At 58.1% G+C, this 19241-nt stretch overlaps 1 protein-coding gene across 1 annotated transcript in view; it reads right to left on the reverse strand.

The window, feature by feature from the left end:
- The window catches only part of KCNQ3 (potassium voltage-gated channel subfamily Q member 3), a 197196-nt gene that overhangs the window by 11117 nt on the left and 166838 nt on the right, over positions 1-19241 (reverse strand). Inside the window, exons 5-9 of the mRNA XM_028533674.2 lie at positions 16281-16436; positions 15169-15279; positions 13445-13540; positions 12001-12095; positions 7007-7033 (exon numbers count right to left, since the gene is read on the reverse strand). Of these exons, the coding sequence (XP_028389475.1) occupies positions 7007-7033; positions 12001-12095; positions 13445-13540; positions 15169-15279; positions 16281-16436 (485 nt within the window). The remainder of the gene's footprint in view (positions 1-7006; positions 7034-12000; positions 12096-13444; positions 13541-15168; positions 15280-16280; positions 16437-19241) is intronic.

Raw genomic sequence — 19241 nt, forward strand, 5'->3', positions numbered from 1 at the left:
ACTTGGGCTTAACTGTGCAGGTTCACGCAGAGTGGATCTTAAAGAATAAATATACAGTTGGCTCTTTCTATTCCCCTGGGTTCACACCTAGACACTCAACTAACTGAGGACCAAAACAGTATTTTGGATCTGCACGTGGGAACCCACAGATCCAGCGGGCCAACCGTAGGCATTACTGGCCTCCGCCATTCCATAAGGAACTTGACTGAGGACTGTGGTGCCCGCAGGGGCCCAGGAACCAATCCCCCTGGATGCCAGGGGTGGCTGTAGGTACGTTTCGGGGGAGTCAAAAGTCACACATGGGTTTTTGATCATGAGGGTCAGTACTCAAACTCCTGTGCTATCCAAGGGTCCATGGTGACCAGTTTCTTCTGTAACTGCATGCATTTTATTTATGGACTCAGAATCATCATTCTAAAAAGGGGTCCGGGGATATCTTCCTACTGCCCAAAGTATTTTTGGCACAGAAAAAAAACCCAAACCAATGAATAGGTCCCGCACAAAGTCATCCTGGTGCAAAACCAGCTGCACCCTGACTTGAAGTCCAGCTCTGCCCGTCAGCATCTGGACGACCCCGGGCACATCTGTGACCTGGGCACATCTGTGGGCCTCAGCTACCTCATCCTGAAAACAGGGAGAAACGTTCCTGCTCCACCTGACCGCTAGGTGATGTCGGTCAGGATGTGGTGTGGAGCAGGCACGTAGTAGGTACTCAATAAACATGAATTTCTTCCTTCTGTTTCTCAGCCCTTTCTGTGCAGTTGGCACACAGCGGAGAGAAGCCAAGCTGCGTGTTTTCACACACCGACACGCTCGGCCCAGTGGCCTCCTCCCCGTCACCCACCCTGGGCTTGTCACACAGTAGGTGTGCCATGCACTTGCAGAATAATCGCACGAGTGAATGAATATGGGCTATCGAACCAGACCTGCACTGAACCGAGATGATTCAGTATTTCTAAAGAGGGCGTCTGGTTATCACAGCCGTGTGCTCGGTGCCAGAAGCGGCTGACGCCTTTGTGCTGCGGTGAGGTGAGGAGGTCACGGGTGTCGGAGCCGCAGAGGAGGCCGGGACACCCCCCAACCCAGCAGGGGCCCGACGCTGACTGAGCACCAGGTCCCCGAGGGGTCGGTGAGTCTAACGACATCTGCTCCCTGGAGGCCCGGGGCGCGTCACACATAATGACATCTGCCGTGCTTCCGCCTCCAGCCTGGCCCCGGGAACGCACACGCAAGTGAGCAAGCGCACGCCTGAGCCTTTGTGGTCCCTCACTCCCCCTGCACCGTCCTCTCTCGCCCCGCGCTGCTGCCTGAATGACCTGCTGGGGTCAACTCAGAGAACCTCCGACACGCAGACGGCCCGCTTCCCTGACTTGAAGTCCCGGTTTTCTAGCCTGCTTCCCCCGCCGGAGCCGGATGCACGACGAGTGGGACAAGAATAATGTATCAGGGTCCGCGGGCTGAAAAGACTGGACCTGGTAGGAAAGCGACTCAACACGCACGGAAGACCTTCCCACCCACGAGTGAGTCAAGGGGCCTGTAGGCCAGCCACTGCTCAGGCCCCCTCCTCCTGGCCCCTGCATACATGTCCTGAGGGTCTGTCCTTCTCTGGTCACCAAGCCCCTCGCCGGCCCCCGAGTCTCCTCCTGCACGGCTGGGTACACACAGGTCCTACAGCTTGTCACACCCTTTCTTGCCTTTTCAGCGACCCCATTCCCATCGGCCCTTTAAAACTGCCTGAGCATCCCCCTTGGAAACTACGTAGGCACCTCTGCTCCACAGACACGCGGTGCTTTTCTCCGTCTCAGAGTGTCACCTACTGTGTGGGGACGGTGCATTCCCACGTCTGCCCACCCCGCTGGCTTGTGCAGTCCGAGCAAAGCAAGGACTCTTGCCTGGTTGTCTCCGAGCCCAGCACGAGCCCCTGCTGGGCGCATCCCACCGTGCAGGGTCACGGCGAGAACCATGGGCTTCGGGGCAACAACAGCCTGGGTGGAAAGGTCCTGAGCAGGACGTGCCCCAGGACACCAGGCTCGTCCTCTCTGGTCCCCGGCCTCCTCTCCTGCAGGAAGGCAGCAAGCAGCCCTCCCTGCAGACGGCTGATCAAGGGTTAAGCGAGGGGTGCCCAGAGACTGCTGAGCCACTGTCTGAGGTGAGGGGAGCCTTCCAGAGATGCTGGCTGTCATCATTATCTCCGGAAGGAATCCTCCTCCCACTTCGGCAGGGGAGGGGCTAATGATGTGTACAAAGGGTGGATACAATTTCCTCCAGCTACATTTAAAAAAAAAAGTCATCTTTTATAAATAAACTGAAATAAGTTCTTTTTAATTTCTTGTTATCTTTCTATTAGAGTTGACATTCTATGTATTACTTTATAGCACTTCTCCACTCTAGTCTCAAACATCCCTCGTCACTGAACTTGACCTTCCAGATAAACTAAGCAAGACAACAGCAACAGCAGCCACTCTGTGCTGACACGGAACCTCAGCGGAAGTGCTGACTTCTGGAAAGAGAATGAGAGGGTTCTCTGGGCTCTATCCGGGCCGAATTTAGGTTTTGCTTGTCGGGCATTTAAACGGCTCATTGCAACTGCTAACAGTCGGAATGGCTGTGGCTACGCTCAGTGAATACCCCACTGGTCACAGAGGAGCGTTTTTGTAACAGATGGATTCTGTCAGCACCAGGAATCTGGATGTGCGGGGCACCAGTCAGAAACCTCTGCTCTGAATAGCTCAGAGCCATTGCATCTGAGAGGCTTACGGACTTCTCCCTCCAGCAAAGTGGGTCATCAGTTTACTTCTTAATTGTGTTGCCTGAGCTCTAACACGCCACAGGATAGTCAAGTGCAAGGCACGGCGCACCCCTGAAATTCAAAACCCATCTCTGCCTTTCCCCTTACGGATTTGCAGCCCCCGATTCAGGCCTGGGGCTTGGAGGGGCTGCAGGCGTGAAAAACCCTCCCTGGAGCTGACTGATGTCAGGTTTCGTCAGAAAGCCGAGGTCCCACCCTGGCTGGCGTAGCTCAGTGGATTGAGCGCAGGCTGCAAACCAAAGTGTCGCAGGTTCAATTCCCAGTCAGGGCACATGCCTGGGTTGCAGGCCACGGCCCCCAGCAACCGCACATTGATGTTTCTCCCTCTCTCTCTCTCTCTTTCTCCTTCCTTTCCCTCTCTAAAAATACATAAATAAAATCTTTTTAAAAAGATGACTAAAAAAAATCAAGAAGAGAGATAGTTCCCAAGCTCATTAAAAAAAAAAAAAAAGAAAGCCGGGGTCCCTGATGAGTCAGGCACAGGACAGACTATTTTGAAATGTGAACTGGAAAAGCTGGAACTAAATGGATTGGGGACGGAAAAGTAAAATCAAGGTGTTCTGTCCGGGCAGAGGTGGCCCGTGTCCCCCTGGGCTCCTGGCTCCAATCTCAGCCCCAGGGAAGTCCAGCCGCAGCTCTGGGCGGGTCCCTGGCTTCACCCCCTACCCCGCAGCCTTTGCACAGGTTGTGACCCGCACCTAGCCCCTAAAGGAATCTGGCTTTTTATCTGAAACATGGCCAGACTTAGCAGAAAGCGTTACGAAGCTCATTGTCTCCCAGAGCCAACCTGCTTCACCCAGCACACACAGCCCATACTCTGATCCTTCTCAGAAAACTCCTGAGTCTATTTTTCAATGGGTTCCTGATTCAGAGGGAATGGGGTGCTCAAATCGGCACCCCCGCCAGGTCCCAGAGGGAAGCCCTGAGGCTCAGCCCTAGGATGTGCTGGGAATGACTCTGAGGTTAAACAAGACTGGCCCACGCCCCATCTCTGCATGTCAGGTACTCCCAGCCAGCCTGGCACCAGTGTCATGGGGGCTGGGCGGCAGGAAATACTAAGAGCGATGGGATTGGGTCCAAGGCTCCTATTTTGCCCTGGGGAACAATTTTCTCATCAGTAAAACGAGGCGCGTGGCTTGACTGAACCTTCCATCCCTGCACACCTTTAGTGGTCGTTGATTCCAGGGCACGGAAGAGTTGGACGGCCAGCCTCACTCATCACCGCGCGAGATGCGCTTCACGGAGCTGACTGATGTCACGGGGGGAGGGCAAGTGTGAATCATAGCGTCCAACCGTGTGCCCTTTCGCTCCGCAGCACGCCCTGGCTCCGAGCCTTTCCCTGCCTGCACGGCCCCCTCGCGTGGCAGGGCCTCCAGCTCCACGAGCCAAGAAAAGGCAGGAGGAACCAACACAACGGACCAGGCTAACTGTTCCCAGCAGCCGCAGGGACCAGCATGGCGGCTGGAGTCAGGAACCACAGAGATCTGTATCCCGCTCTCGCTACATTCTTGGTCACATGACTTTGTGCAAGTCCCTTGCCTCTTTGCACCTCAGCCTTCTCCTGCAAAATGAGGATTAAAAGTAGTGTCTACTCACGGGCTCGCTGTGGGGGCTGGGTGTGTTTAGAATGACGCCGGGCAAACAGTAAGCGTTCTTTCTAAATGATGGCTGTGATGCCTGAATTCTCTGACCCGAAGAATGATGCCCTACTACACTCGACAGCTGCGCACTGGGAAGGACACGATCCAGACGGGAGATAAAGAAGCCGCCTGAACACACTTCTGCCTCCAAAGATGGGTGCAGAGCAGAGTCCCGGAGGCTGCTGCTCAGACTGAATTGCTTGAAAATGCAAAGTGCGCCATTGGGCTCAAGCAAACCGTTACTGTCAACAGTTACCTGTTTTAAAAATTCAAAACTGCTAGTTTCCATCAGACCAGTGCCCCTAATCATCAGCAGCGCCGCACAGGCGATGGATAGTATGGCTGAGGTTGAAAACGATGCCCCTAACACAAAATAGCAGTCTTTCGTGGTGTAACCTGTAGAATACATGGGGCTTGGTGTGGTTTATTGGTGATGCTCTGTAATGCAATACTATTTGGAGGGATCTGAGAACTCATGGGCAGAATCGATGCCTGTCACGGGCAACTGCCGTTTTCGTCCGCTCTGTGTTGCATCCCTGTGCTTCCGGGAAAAGGACCGTCTTCTATTCGGGGGCCGATTCCTCTAACTTCCACCCGGTGACTGTACCGGGGGCTGCCAATCACAGCATCTCGAACTCATGCCCGTTCACGCCAACAGGCGAACACATGGCCCAGAGTTGGGCTGGCAGTAGCCTCCCCCTGAGCCAGAGATTGTTCAAAGTGAGCGCCTATGACACACAGCGGGCCGGTCTAAGCGCCTCCTGGGGGTGTTCGGACTGGGGCTGGGTGGAGACAGAGGGGAAAATGTACGATCCCGCGGCTGCCCACACCCACGTGTCATCGGGATGGCAGAAGTCGGCCGAAAGAGCGAGACCAAAAAGAGAAGCAGAGAGAGGAGGAGAGAGAAATCCCAGAAGGCCCCATTGCTTATTTCCTAGGGGTTGCCCTGTGTCTGATGGGGGGCCCTCAAGCCATTACATATTCCTCCTAGTCCAAGCCAGATTCAGTCGGGCTTATGACACTGGTAGGACAGTTTGTCCGTGCATGCATGCATCCATCTGTCCATCCATCCATCCGTCCATCCGTCCACCCACTTTTTCAGTAAGCCCCACAAGGCACCCATCTGGGGCTTAATGAACCCAGGCACAGTGATATTTCGCATGCATGCTCCAGGTTGGCTGGCTTCTGTCCCCATCTGTATAGAAAAGGCCCTAAAGGCAGATTTCGTAATTGGCAGCACCCACACCTGCGTGGGTTAAAGCCCTGCTGGTCACGAGAGAAGGAGGGGAAAGAGCACCCACTGGGAGTCCTGAGACCTGGGCTGTGCAACCCTTGGAGCTGGGGGGCTCTGTAACTTAGGGTTAGCCTGACTTCCTGGGGGGTGGCGGGGGGCTCGGTTTCTGTAAGGACACCTGGAGGAGGGTCTCTGAGGGACCCTCCCGCTCTGCCTCAGGAAGCCACGGGCTGCTGCAGGCTCTCTGGCTGATGTCCCCAGACACGGCCATGGTCAGTCCCCCAGTCCCCTCTACAGCTCCCCCACCGATGCCCCCACGTCCAAACAGGGCCCAGGAGAGAAACGCTCATCCATTCGAAACAGACACAAAGAAGGCTGAACTGCGTTTCTGTGTGCGAGTTAACCAGCACTGTCTGTAACTTCCCTCAGGGGGACTGCGGAGGGGATGGGGCACCACGGGCCCCATTCGAAAGGACCTGACCCAGTTTCCCAAAGGCCACTGTCCTCAAGCGGTTCCCCTCTAGGTTGGTCCAGGGTCCTGCCACCTCCTCTGCCCAGACCCTGTCAGATGCAGAAGGACAGCAGTTGAGCTTCATGTCTAGGAGACTCACTGCACGGTCCCCGAGTAGTGTGTCCACAACAATAGATCGTGAATATATAGTTCAAACGGATGTTTGCAAGAGGTGGTCTTTCTTTACAACCTCGAGCGGGGCCCCCAGTCTCCCTGATATGGTGGCATCTCCGTGAGAAGGACAGGGAAGGCAGGACAGCGAAGCGCTCAGACCCCAGGAGCGCCACCCGCAGCGAGCGTGCTTGACGGGGGAGATTCCTGCCGTGGGGGGGATCGTCAAGTACAGCCTTGACTCACTCTCTGAAGAGCCATCTGTGAGCCCAAGGAGCAAAGGAACCGACATGCAACGGGATAGCATGGCCTTGGTATTCGGACCTGAGTTTGTATGTTGGTCTTGCCACCCAGTGAGCTGGCTCACCCAGAGGGAGTAACTCAACCTCTCCGAGCCCTGACCTCTCCAATCCAAACATGGGGTCAGGAGGGCACACTGCGGTGGGGAGGACCCAATGAGCTAACGTGCACGGGACTCCGGGCACAGAATCCCGCCCCAAGGGGACACTCAGGGGGCGGCTGTTGCTATGGTCACCACTACGGTGGCTTTGAGTGGATTAGCATGAGGAGGACACGGGGAAGAGTGGTCCCAAAACTCTGGGTGTGACCGGCATGGCCGCCCGGGGCCCCGAACCGAACAGAACTGGACCCTCGCTCCCAACACAGTGGTGGGACAAAGAAATTCGTAATCAGAAACGTACCTGGCTGCGGACTCCAGCTGTTCTTTCCTGCAAGGAGAGGGGGAGAGAGAAAATAAAGCGCTGATGACACGGAGCCCTCCCCTCCAGGCTGCCCCGAAGCGTCCCTTTGGCCAAGATAAAGGAAGAGAGTGGAACTCAAGGACGGGCTGGAGAGTCTGGGGGGGCACCGAGTGAGAGGGGCTTCCCCTCCGGGGCCCCAGGCTCCCGCCGCTCTGACCTCCGAGGTGCCCAGCCCTCATTCACTCGCTCGTCCAGAAAACAGCGGCTTGAGCACCTCCTCCACCCTAGGCCTGGTGCTGCGCTCGGGGCATTTGTTTAGCAGCAGCCACAGAGCAGGGAGCCAGGAATTTCATCACTGAGCAGCTACACACCCATCACTGTCCTCGCCATCATTGCCACATCACCATTGCAAGTGTTACTGAGCAGTCAATAACAGGAAGGTGCTGTTTCAAGTGCTTGTATGGGTCAACTCATTTAGTCCTCACAACAACCCGGTGGAGTAAGTATTATTATCATCCGCGCTTTCCCGAGGAGAAAACCAAGGCACAGAGAGGTTAAGGACATTGCTCAAGGTCTCACAGTTAGGAAGCAGCGGAGTCAGGACTTGAACCCAGGTGGCCCGGCTCCTGAGCCCATGCTGCAGCCACGAGGCCGCACGTGCAATGCCCAGAATTCCCTTCCTGGGATAGCTGTGCTCGTCCTTCGCGCTCCAGCTGAAAGGGCCCCGTGGTTGCGTTTCTTATCTCACTCCCCAGGGTCCACACTGAGCTAATCTCTTCATGTGAGGGGCTGTACACTGATCACATTGTGTTATGTGTTAGTCCACGAACTGCTTTGCGGGCAGATCCTCTGGGGTTTTTTTTTTGGCCCTAAAAGCTAAGCATCCCGTTCCCTGGCACATGGTAAGTGCACACTGAAAACTGAATGAGTCCCTGAGATCCGGGTGATGGGGGACAGGGGAGATGAGGAGAAGACAGGCATCATGGGAGTGGAGTAAAGGGACCTGCTGGAGAGTTAGGAACTTCTAGCTCAAGGGTCAGCTCAATGCCCAGTTCCAGTGTGGCCTTGGGCAGGCCACGCAGCCTCTGGCCCACTTCCTCCCCTGAGGCCCATGGACAGAAAGTGCTCTGACGTCCTGGAGTTTACTCCCTGGGGCTCTGACTGCAGGAGCAGCAGAGGAGGAAAGGGTGAGTGGGCAGGCTGGGGGAAGGTGGGAGCAGGACCAGGGAGCCGTATTAGAGAATTCAGGGCATCACTCCCCATGCCCCCTCCCACTTCATTCCAACACTGAATGATTCCAGAGCCACGCTTTTCGGTACAGCAGGCACGAGTCACTAACGGCTGCTGAGATCAAAATGCAGTAACGTTAAACATTCAGTTCCTCAGTTGCACCAGGGACAGTCAGATGCTCAACAGCCACACGTGGCCGAGTGGTCACCACCCTGGGCAGCGCGGCCGCAGGGAGTTCTCCTCCCCCTTTGGGGAGCCGGCCGGTGCGCACGCTCTCCTGCTGACGGAAAGCAGTATCTGGCTTTTCACATCCGCACTCGTCTCTGCGTGCGTGCAGGGAGGGTCAGTCTACCCCCCCCCCCCCACCCAGTGTCTTCCTGTGCCTTCCCGGACTCCCACCGCCTAACTGCACCGAGGCCACCCAGCCTCCACTGGCCCGCAGGTCAGAAGACCCAGGTTTGGTCTCAGCGGTGCCCAACGCCATGGGTGGCCTTGGACAAGTTCTTGAACTTCTGGGGTCCTCAGGTTCTTCTCACATAAAATTGGGTTTGGACTTGAACCTTTCTGAGGTTCTTTGCAATTCAGAAACAATGAGTTCGTTCCTTTAAATGGTAAGAAGAGAAAAATAAAAAGGGGCGCCCGTCATCCATCACCTCCAGTCCCAGCCACGTAGACACTCGCAAACTGACAGAGGACGACCCTGAGCTGGAAACTTCGATGAGTCACCACTCCTGGAGACAGGCGATACGTCTCCACCCTTCGAAATCCTGGGGAGGAGTGTGAAATGGGGCGGCCCCCGTGGAAAAGAGTCTGGCAGTTGTGCAGAAAGCTAAACACAGAGAAACCAACTCCGCTCCCAGGCGCCCGCCCCAGAGCACTGCAAACACACGTCCACACAAGCACCCAAGTGCTCAAGGCAGCGTCACCACCAGGGGGCGCCTGTGACCCAAATGTCCCTCCACTGGTACCGGGTAAACAATGGGCCACGGAAAGTGGAATGTCCCTCAGCCACAGACAGGAGTAAAGGTCTGATACACAGGACGACAGGGGTGAAACTTGAAAACGTCACAGTCCGTGAAATACGTCACACAGAAAAGGACACGCATTGTGTGGCTCCATCTTTGTACGGAGTATCCAGAACGGGCAGAAGACACAGAACAATTGCTCCGTGGCTGCAGGGGCGGGAGGAGGGGGACCCAGGGGTAGCTGCCGTAGGTACATGTGCATACACTGACCAACACTGAGTGGTCCGCTTCGTGAGGTGCCTTTTATAGTCTGCGAACTATATCTCCAAAAAGTCGTTATTTTAAAAAAAACCCACAAAATAAAAACAAACAAACAAAAAAACCATAGGCAGCAAGACATGTCAGGGTACTATCAACTACCTCTTTGCCATTAAACATGGGGGGGTGGGCTGGAAGTTAGGGGCGCTCTTCTCAAAGGGCCTGCCTGGTTTCGGAGTGGTTGCTAAGTGAATTTCTCTAGTGGCTCCACCCTTTTGTCCTTGAAAAGCAAACGGACAAAGAAATGTTCTCCATTCGTCGCCCAGACGTTCCCGGATCACGGCAGCTGTCCGCCGTGCACCGCACCCCCCCGCGTCTCTGACAGCCGGGACAATGCCGTGTTTACGGTAAGTCGACCCAAAAGAACGGGCCCGTTGCCAAGAGCTGGGGACGCACAGCAAATGGAAATCTTCTCGGTTCTGTGTTCAGTGTGGTCGCACACGTTGTTTTTGAGGTCAAGGTCACTCTGTTCTCTTAAGGGGAAGCCACCTGCCATCCTAAGAAGACCATCGCTACCCAGAAGAAGGCTGATTCTATACACCAGACCTGAAACAGTTACAGCAACGACGGGATTTCAGAATCAAAAGGAACCACAGAGATTGTGTTTCCGAACAAGCAAGTCTAATTGCAAGTAAGGAGACACAGTCAGTCGACTCAGACTTTATTGCTTATTCACCAAAGCCTTGTGTCTCCTCGCCTCCTTAACTCTTACAAGTCACCGCTCCCTGAGTTGTCTTCCCCTTGGTTAGTCCCGTCCAGGCCCTCTCCCCACCCCCTTCCTACTGCTTTCCCTGCGGTCCGAGTCCTTATTCCCTCCTGCTCTGAACCCTGCGCTCACTTGCCGGCGGGCCTCCTTGCCTGGAACCTTGAGCCTGTCCCACCTAGCCCCACACTCCTTCCTGTCGTCTCCCCGAAACGCGGACCGGATCATGTCAGCAGCCTGTGGTCTCGAGGCTTCCTTCACCTTCAGGATCAAGGTTAGATTCCCTCACATGTGCCCTGGGACCTTCCGGGGTCTGGCCCAGTGCTTAGCATGCACCAGGGGCTCAAACGTGTTGGCCGACTGGATGCCCGCGTACAGGGAGTCCCGTGTCACCGGGACTTCTGGGGAGTGACAGAAGGACGGGAAGGCAGGTGGGAGATGTCAGCTTGGGCCCGACCTTTCAGGCCACGGAGGTCACGGCCAGGACTGGAATCTTTTTCTCTTTGTCGTGGTCGTCCCCTGGAAGGCTTTACGCAGGGAAATGAGTCAACAGAATCCAGATCCCGTGGATTCCCTTAAATCCTAACCCCAACCTGGTGATGGGGGTAAAGGGGTGACGAAGGTCAAGTTCAGCCACTGTTCTCGGGTTCCGTCATGAGTAAGTGGGAGGGCAGGATGAGACTGGAGGGAGCTGCCTGCCCGTGCCAGGCCACGCGATGGTCCCGGACACAAAGACACACGGCAGAGACGCACTTCAGAGCCGGTCCCAGCTCCGCTGTGTCCCAGCTGAGGGTCCCCCTGCCTCTCCTCCAGACTCCAGAGTCCGAGCAGCCCTGTGCTCCATCCCCATGACACATGCCTGGCCCCAGGACCACGGCGTCTAAGACCCGGAAAGGACAGTCTGTTTGGGGGCCCACACGGTGAAAACCCGTGGGCTCGGGGGCCTCAGAGTGTGGCTGACCTTGGCCGAGATGTCCAAAGTCTCTGAGCCCCCTCAGTCCCCTCATCTGTGACGGGTGCCAGGTGACACCGACCACACAGCCTGGGTCTAAGTGCGCACACTGGGCCACTGTGCTGGGACCCCCTGGGGACTCGTACCCCGCCGACACCGTCCGCGTTCACATGACCTCCCACGCAAAGGTCAGCGCACCTCGCATCTGAGAACCTCTGACTGACTCTGTGGGTGCCCGTGAGGAGCAGGTGGCACGTGAGCCGGGAGGCTGGAACGTGCTGGACACCTAGTAAGTGTCCCTTTCTCTCGCCCTTTCATAGGTGCCGGCCGTGCAAGGAAGTCTTTATTTTTCCTTTCCTCTCTCATCTCCCCCTCCTGGGGACACACAATGCCCCCCCCGGGTCACCACAGGGTCCCCTCCTGTGGCTTCTCCCGCCTGGCCATTCCCAGCATGCCGTGCGGCAGCGGGCGCAGGCCGGGACAGGGGGTAGGGGCGTTCAGGATCGAGAGGGCAGCCCCCCACACTGGCTCCCCACTTCCCCAGCCACTGGCCTGCTCCAACACTGACCGGACCTTCCCTCATCCGCCACCCCGTGTCGTCTAGCTGGTGACCCCAAGTGGCACCCTGCATCATCCAGGTTTTTTAAAAAATATGCTGATGCAGAGTCCCCTCCCTGGGGTTCTGATGAATCGCCCCGGAGTGTGGCCTGGGCGCTGGGACGTTTTAAGCTGCCCAGTGATTCTACCAACACAGCCCCTCAGGAGGGTGGGGGGTCTCCCCCTGAGCGCCCGATGTCGGGGGGGGGGCGGGGGGGTCACCACTTGCCTGAAGAATGGAAAAGAGACTACAGACTCGTAGAACCTCCACGTCGCCACGAGGTCAATCCTGTTGGGGTTGGTAGCGTAGTACCTCCAGGCAGCCTGCGGGGGAGAGGGGGGCGCTGGTGCCACCGGACGCTTTCCCAGGGAGCCCCGCGGCGGTGGGGCTCCCTCTGTGTGCACCCCGGACTCCTGGGCGTTTGTTTACATGAGCGTTGGGCCACCCCCGGGGGAGCCAGGGTCGGCCTTTCCTCCGGGAAGACACACGTCCTGGGCCCCGCCCTCTCAGGGCGGCCCCTGGGGCTGCGGGGGTGCAGGGCGGGGGTGAGCTGCAGTGGGGGGGGGGGGGGTAGGGAGGGGGCGGAGTGGAGTGCTGGGTATGACATCCCTGAGAGGGCGGGGACTCCTCTCGTCACAGGTTCCCTGAGACTCTCAAACAGGTAGGAAGGCAAGTATTGGCTGCTGTGCCGTGTCTGGGTGCGAGAGACAGGCAGAGATGGATGGGGCTTTGATTCTAACACACTGGCGCCACTGGGATGCTGGGGTGGTCTGGGGTTTGGGGGAGAAGGGGGCAGACTCTGGGCGACTGGGGCTGGTGTGGGAAGGACAGTGTGTAGGGTTACACCACGTCCCACCCAGGACTGGACCCACAGAGACACTCACTGCGGTGGGCACGAGTGCACGCGGGGGTGGCCATGCAGACACTCGGCCCCGTGTGGCCGTACCCAGGACACGCTGCTGTCCTGTGCTCTGCGCTCTCAATGGCCCATAAGGCCTTGAAGCAGAAGGCCCCTCTGAAGAGGGACTACTTCGGCCTTTGTCACCACCGCTCACTGCCGTCCCCAACCCCTGGCCCACGGTGAGGGGGGTGACGGAGACGGAGAGCCGGCAGGCACCCAGCAGGACGGACGGGTGCAGTGTTCGGGACTGTGCACGTGTGAGGCCGCCCTTCCTGTCTGGCCATACGGCTCTCCGACCCTGGCAGATGCGAGGGGCCCGGCTCCTCGGAGGGGGCTGGCTAAGCTCCCGGACTCGACTAGGCTGACCCTTCCCTGCAGGTCCCAGGCCGAGACTGGGGCGGGCAGCAGAAGGACCGACATCCTCCACTGCAAACGAAAATGTAAAACAGCAGCCGGGCTGGTGTCTACGCGAGTTCTGTGTCATTTCCTGGCTGGCTGAGACCACGGAGGAAGTGTAATAGGACTGTCACTAAGTAAGCCCCAGAGAGAGGCCACATGGATCACCACAGAAATACCCACAATCACCCCCAAGCACGCATGGTCCTGGGTCCCATCCTAGTTCACGGGCATTCCCCCTCCGGTGCACATGGACACACATGCAAACACACATGCACACATCCATGTACATGCATACATGTACCCCCCACACACACCCCACATACACCACAGATCTCAACCCATCTGGTGCGCCCCAGGCCCACAGACACAGACCTGAATGAGCTCGGCGGCTGGCTTCCTCCTTTTCTCAAAGTGCTTCTGCCGGTGCTGCTCCTGCACCTTGAGGGCCAGCCCGGAGCCCAGGATGCCCTGGAGGGAGAGTGCCCCACCCCGGAGTCAGCCCCAGGGGACTGTCCGAGCCCCACACCCAGCCCCACAGCGGCAACGCTGAGCGATGGGGAGAGGGAGTGGGTGGCTGCGTGACGTGGAGCCGTGAGGTCAGGAAGGCCTGACGCTGACACGTCGGTGGCCCTTTGCTCGGCCACGCCTGCCACGCTGCCACGGGAGACCCTGGGCAAGTCCCCTCTGTGCTGCAGCCCCGCTTCCTGCACGGGGAAGGGGGTGACAGGGCCTCCCTCAGGACTGCGTGGCAGGACACGCGGGAGGATGCACAGGAGCTGCGTGGGGAGGGCCTGGCCCGGAAGCCGTGTCTGGGAAATGTGAGCGGAATTTAAGAACACTTCAGCCGCTGGAATCATCACCTGAGGCTTCAGTGAGAGCTGGAGGCTCCCAGAAGTGTGATGTTCTGATTTCCAGGGCGGACCCGAGAGTGGGTTAAATGGGTAAGAGCGCACCCTTTTCAGCTTGAGAGAGAACGGAGTCTTACTCCCACAGCCCCTCTCCGGGACAGGTGGGGAAAAGGATTCGGAAAGGTCATGTGCCCGAGGTCAGGCAGCCCGAGGGAGGGCTGCACGAGAGAAAGAGCACCCTCAGCCTCAGGACGGTGGGGGGTGAAGGGGGAGGAAGCGGACTGTTAGATGGGAAGGGTCTTCTCAACCTTCGTGATGAAGAGCGGGGCCATCGAACCCCCCAACCGGGCAGGCCCGGCCCATGACCCAGGAGCTCCCCAATGGCGGAAGCCTTGCTGACCCAAGGAAACCTCAGGCTTCTCCCCTGGAAGGGGGAGGCAAGCATAGCGCCAAACTCCTGCTGTTGTCACGGAGATTAAATGAGATGGCACACGGGCAAGCACCGGGCGTGATTCCCGCACACAGGAGGTTCAACAAGGGCTGTTGTTGTCTATTATTATGTTACTATTACACGTATAGCCACTGGGCTTGGGGAAATTATCGTGCCAGGAGTCAAGACTCGCTTTTGAAGGAAACGCATTTCTTTAGCCTGAACAAGCCGAGGACGGGCCAGGGAAGGAGCTCCCGTACGTGAAGAACCTGCAGTGCGCAAGGAAGACAAACTAACAACTACGCGTGCGGCCCCAGGGGCCCTAGACTAGCCAGGCGATCACTTAAATGTCTAATCACTACGTTGTCCACCTGCAGCAAATGCAGTCATGTAGGGTGACTGTACTTGAAAAATTAAAAAAATTTTTTGAAAAGAAATAGGTAGGCGAAAGGCATCGTCTCAGCCCCCGAGTTGCCCACAGTGTCCCCGGGAGGCGAGTGTGGGACCTAGCACTCCCAGCGCGGGGTCAGGGACGCCGCGCCAGGGTCACGCCTGGAGGAAGGAGCGAGGAACCAGCCTACAGAAGGCAGCGCTGACACTGGGCCTTGGAGGAGATGGTTGGCGGGGTCACCTGCGACAGAGGGACAGGCACAGCCCAGGGCAGGGAGGCGGGACACCGTGCGCCGGGGGCGGCTAGTGAGTGGGCAGAGCTGGCATTCGGGCCATGACAGATGGAAGATGGAGCCGGGAGGGGGACCTGGGGCCGGGCGGGGAGGGGGCCCGCGTGTCGCACTAGGGTGAACGTCGGAGGCACTCACCGCTGGAAGGGCAAAGAAGGAGACGCCGATCAAGGAGAAGGTGGCCGCAATCAGACGGCCCTCCCACGTCTTGGGTGTCTTGTCCCCGTAGCCGATGGTGGCCAGTGTGATCTGAAGCGAGAAGGGCTCAGACGTGGGGCTCCCCAGGCAGAGGGAACCGGGGGGGGGGGCCCTGAGTCCACCCACTGGCCTCTGCACTGAGCCGGGCTGGGCGGGCGCTGGTGCCACTGAGAACAAGGTCCCCGTGGGGGGGGAAGCTGCCGAGGAGCCAGGACCTTCTGTGTGGACCCCGAGGCCTGTGTCTGAGCTCGGGCTCCCCACCTACAGTCAGTCACTCGGCACACACTTCAGTGACCGCAAACATGCGTGTGCATGTACCCACGTGTGCACTCGTGTGTGTGTGATTCTGTGCGTAGCCGTGTGTGCTGGTGAGCGCATTTACATGTATCGTGGGCCTGTCTAATGTCTGCTGGGTGCTGTGTATCCCGCCGGGTTTTGAACTTCTGAGCACAGAAGGCAGGCCGTCAGAGCAGTTAGCAGTGTGTAGCCCGACGGCCCGAGTTCAAACCCCAGGTCGGCGACGAACGGGCTCCGTTGTCTTCCTTGGATTGATCACTTAACTGCGTCACGCCTCACTTTCCCCCATGTTTAAAAAGGGCCCAGTGATAGTTGTTTGAGTTTAAATACGTTAATACAGGTAAAGGGTGTAGAGCCAGGCTCTGGAGCCCAGTGAGCCTTCAGGGGTGCTACCCTTGGTACCCCTTGTCCCTGCGGCTAGGTGTCTCTAGGTGTGTTTGAAGGTCAGTGTCCTGTGTGCATCTGTCCCTGCGTCTGTAGGTGTGTGGCTGCTCACAGCCTACACTTACTGAGGTGAGGGCCCTAGTGCCCGTGGGTCCAGACTATTCCGAGCCCCAACCTCTTAAAAAAAACCTCGGAGAGCCTGTGCGTTCAATGTGCATAGCCGGCAGGGGGCGCCTCCCACTGGCAGGTCGGGAAACCGAGGAGGCCCAGCTCTCTCATGTGGCTGCAGCATGCAGCTGCCCAGGCCCACCCCCACCTCTCTTGGCTGGAACAGTCCACCCCCACGGTGGGGACAGGGGGCTTTGACTCACCAGGCCCCACCAGAGGGCGTCTGCATAGGTCTCAAACTCCTCCTTCATCTCTTCCCCTTGGGCATCGACCTCCGGCACGTCTTTCTCCACCAGGTAGACAAGAAATGAAGAAAGGATGAGCGTCAGGAACCCGATGTACCAGGCAGTGATGAGCTCCTGGGGGAGCAAGCAGAGGACAGGGAGGGGCTCACAGGAGGCCGTGGGGTGGGCTCGGGAGGCAGACACACTGGAGCTGGGCAGAGCCCACCAGCTCTGTGGCCGTGGGCAAGGGACTCCCTTCTCGGGCCCTCACCTCCCACCCCTGTACAATGGGCTCAGGCACAGGGCCCTCTTTGCACCAGGCACACCGCGGGTGCAGGGCTGCAGGAGGAGAGGAAGGTCTCCTCCCAGGGGGAGCTGGCTGCCACAGCTCGCGAGGCTTCCCTGGGAGGCGAGAGGGCCTGGCTGCTGCCTCGGAGGCAAGGCTCGGGACCCGGGAGTCCTTCGTGAGTGCAGGGCTGGGCGGGATCAAGCTCGGTTCTCCTGGGAAGCCAACAGCAAGGGGGCGCCACTGTGGCCCAGCGGACAGGACTGTGGACAGGGCCCCAGCCTGCTACCCAGTGACTGCGTGACCCTGGGCCAACAACCCCTCCTCCCCAGCCTCAATGCCCTCAATTTTTTAAAGTGAAGGACTGGACCGCAGGCTTCCAGGAAGTGATGTGTATCGCTGGTGGAAAGCACAGTTTTCATGTTAGTCGCCTATTGATTGAAGCCATGTTAACAACAAGCATAAAAACACACAAAACCTATTATGTCCTACATGTTACCACCTGATAGACCAGGACACGTGAGTAAGGAAACGGGAAATCTGGCTGCAAAAAAAAAACCAGCGGAGGGGGATCCTGGGGAGAACACAACGGGACAACTGCGGTAGCATAATCAATAAGATACAGTTTAAAAAACGTCCAGGCGTAGCAAGGAGGCTCAGAGGGACGGCAAAGACGGCATCGCCGGGGCTCCCAACACCCGCCCGCGACACTCTCTAAGGCCGTCGCTCTCATTCGGTCCCAGGGTCAAGGCTTAGCATGGCAGCTTGTGGGGGAAGAAGGTCAAGGTTATTGGCACACACCACGTAGAGATTAAGCCCATCATTCTTGTGCAGCCGCCAGAGAACAACGTTGCCCGTATCAACACACGTCATCCACCTGACCATCTGTGGCCCGCCGGCTGGCCTTCCGGATCCCTGGGATCTTGCTGGCGGGTCGCTTCCCGCCTCCCTTTGTGCCTTTGCTGACATTGAACTACCGCTGCCTGAACTGCCCTTCCCCAAGGGACCGCCCGGAGCATCTTCACGCCATCTTCAGGCCCCAGTCACCGCCTGGCCCCCTCGGATGCTGGCCCCCCAGCTGGAGAGAGGGTTTTTCCTTCGCTCCCTCCTGCCTTTGCTCCCTTCCAAGCAGTCTTCTCTCAACGTCTCACACTCCATCACGCTCAGGTGCCGCTCGCTCTGGCTTCCCCCAGGGCCTCCCACGCACAGTGCATGCGTGGGAGCTCCCCCCACGGCACGAACAAGTCGGTGTAGACGGTGCGTGCAGGCCAGCCAGCCATTCTCCTCTGCCGGCGCCTGCCCCACAGAGGGTTCCAGAAGGCGGGCAGGAACTGGGTCACCCCTCCCCGTGCTCACGTGTGGGCCTGCGCCGCCAGCCTCGCTGCATGTGGTTCTCACGTTCCTATGTGTTGTCATACCTTCTGACCCCGAATGTGAGTCAGAAGCTTCATCGGGTGCTTAACGCACGAGGAAACACCGCGTGTGCAGAAAACCCGGCTGCGCTGGATTATTAAGGGGCGGCATAATAGCACTGATGAGGAGCGAAAATGGGTCTCAGTCCTGTGCTTCGCAGTCTTTAAAAGGCTGTTCGGGGTAATTCTGCCTTTACGTGATTTTCACCCGCAGCTCTGTGGCTGCATCTACAGCCGGTGCCCGGCGGCTGGTGTGTGCCCGAGCCCCCGCAGTCAGCTCGGGGCTGGAGGACTGCGGTGCAGCCACTGGGAGGAGTGACGGGCACAACGTCCATCCTGCAGGATGCCCCAGGTCCCTCTTCCTTTGCCCCAGTGACCCTCGTGCTCAAGACAGACGGGGGCTGCCCAGCCCACTTCAGACCCTGCGTGTGCAAGCAGACGCCAACCCTGCCGAGCTGGGGCACGGAGACGCCAGGGCTTCTTCGTTCTGGGAGCACAGCCTGGCCTCTCCCGTCCTGAAAACTCTCGCTCCGTGTCACACGGGCCTTGTGCACTTGCCATCTCTGAGCTCCCCGGACAACACCACCCTACCCCCTGAGGTCCTCTGCTCTGAGGTCTCCTGCACTGGCCTGTGGAGGGCTTCCCTGCCCGAGAGAGGGCATGGGGCTCTCCTACCTTCTCCAGGGCCCAGCTGAGGCAGGGGTGTTTAACCCAAGTGGTCCCTGAGGTTTGGGCTATTGGGGGGCACCATAGCTCCAGGACTCTGCCTGCCTCAGTTTCCACACCTGCTCGAGTACATGGGACTCTGGGAGGGGATCAGACTGAGTCCCACCGTCCTAGCTTCGGATGTCCCCTGGAGAGCTGAGCTCCACCAGGACCGGCAGCAAACCACTAAATGCAGGCTCTGGAGCCGGACTGCCTGGAGTGTGTCCCACCACGTGACCTTGGGCAAGTCACTTCCCCTTTCTGCCTCCGCTTCCTTATCAATATAACGAGGAGACAACCTCGCCCGACTCCTGGGTTGGGCTAACCTGTGTGCTAGGCACTGACCAGTAGCAATGGCGCCGTCTCCATGAGCTGGGTGTGTCTGAGTGCTTTTCACGGGATGTGAGTGTGTTATTATTCTCATTTCCCAAACACGACAACCAACTCCTGGGGAGGTTACAGCAAACCTCCAAGGTCACACCAGTGGGGTTTGGATTCCCACCCGTCTGCAATGATGTGGGAACCTTCTCCTCCCAT

The sequence above is a fragment of the Phyllostomus discolor genome, chromosome 7 (genome assembly GCF_004126475.2).
Source record: "Phyllostomus discolor isolate MPI-MPIP mPhyDis1 chromosome 7, mPhyDis1.pri.v3, whole genome shotgun sequence".
NCBI classification, from domain to species: Eukaryota; Metazoa; Chordata; class Mammalia; order Chiroptera; family Phyllostomidae; genus Phyllostomus; species Phyllostomus discolor.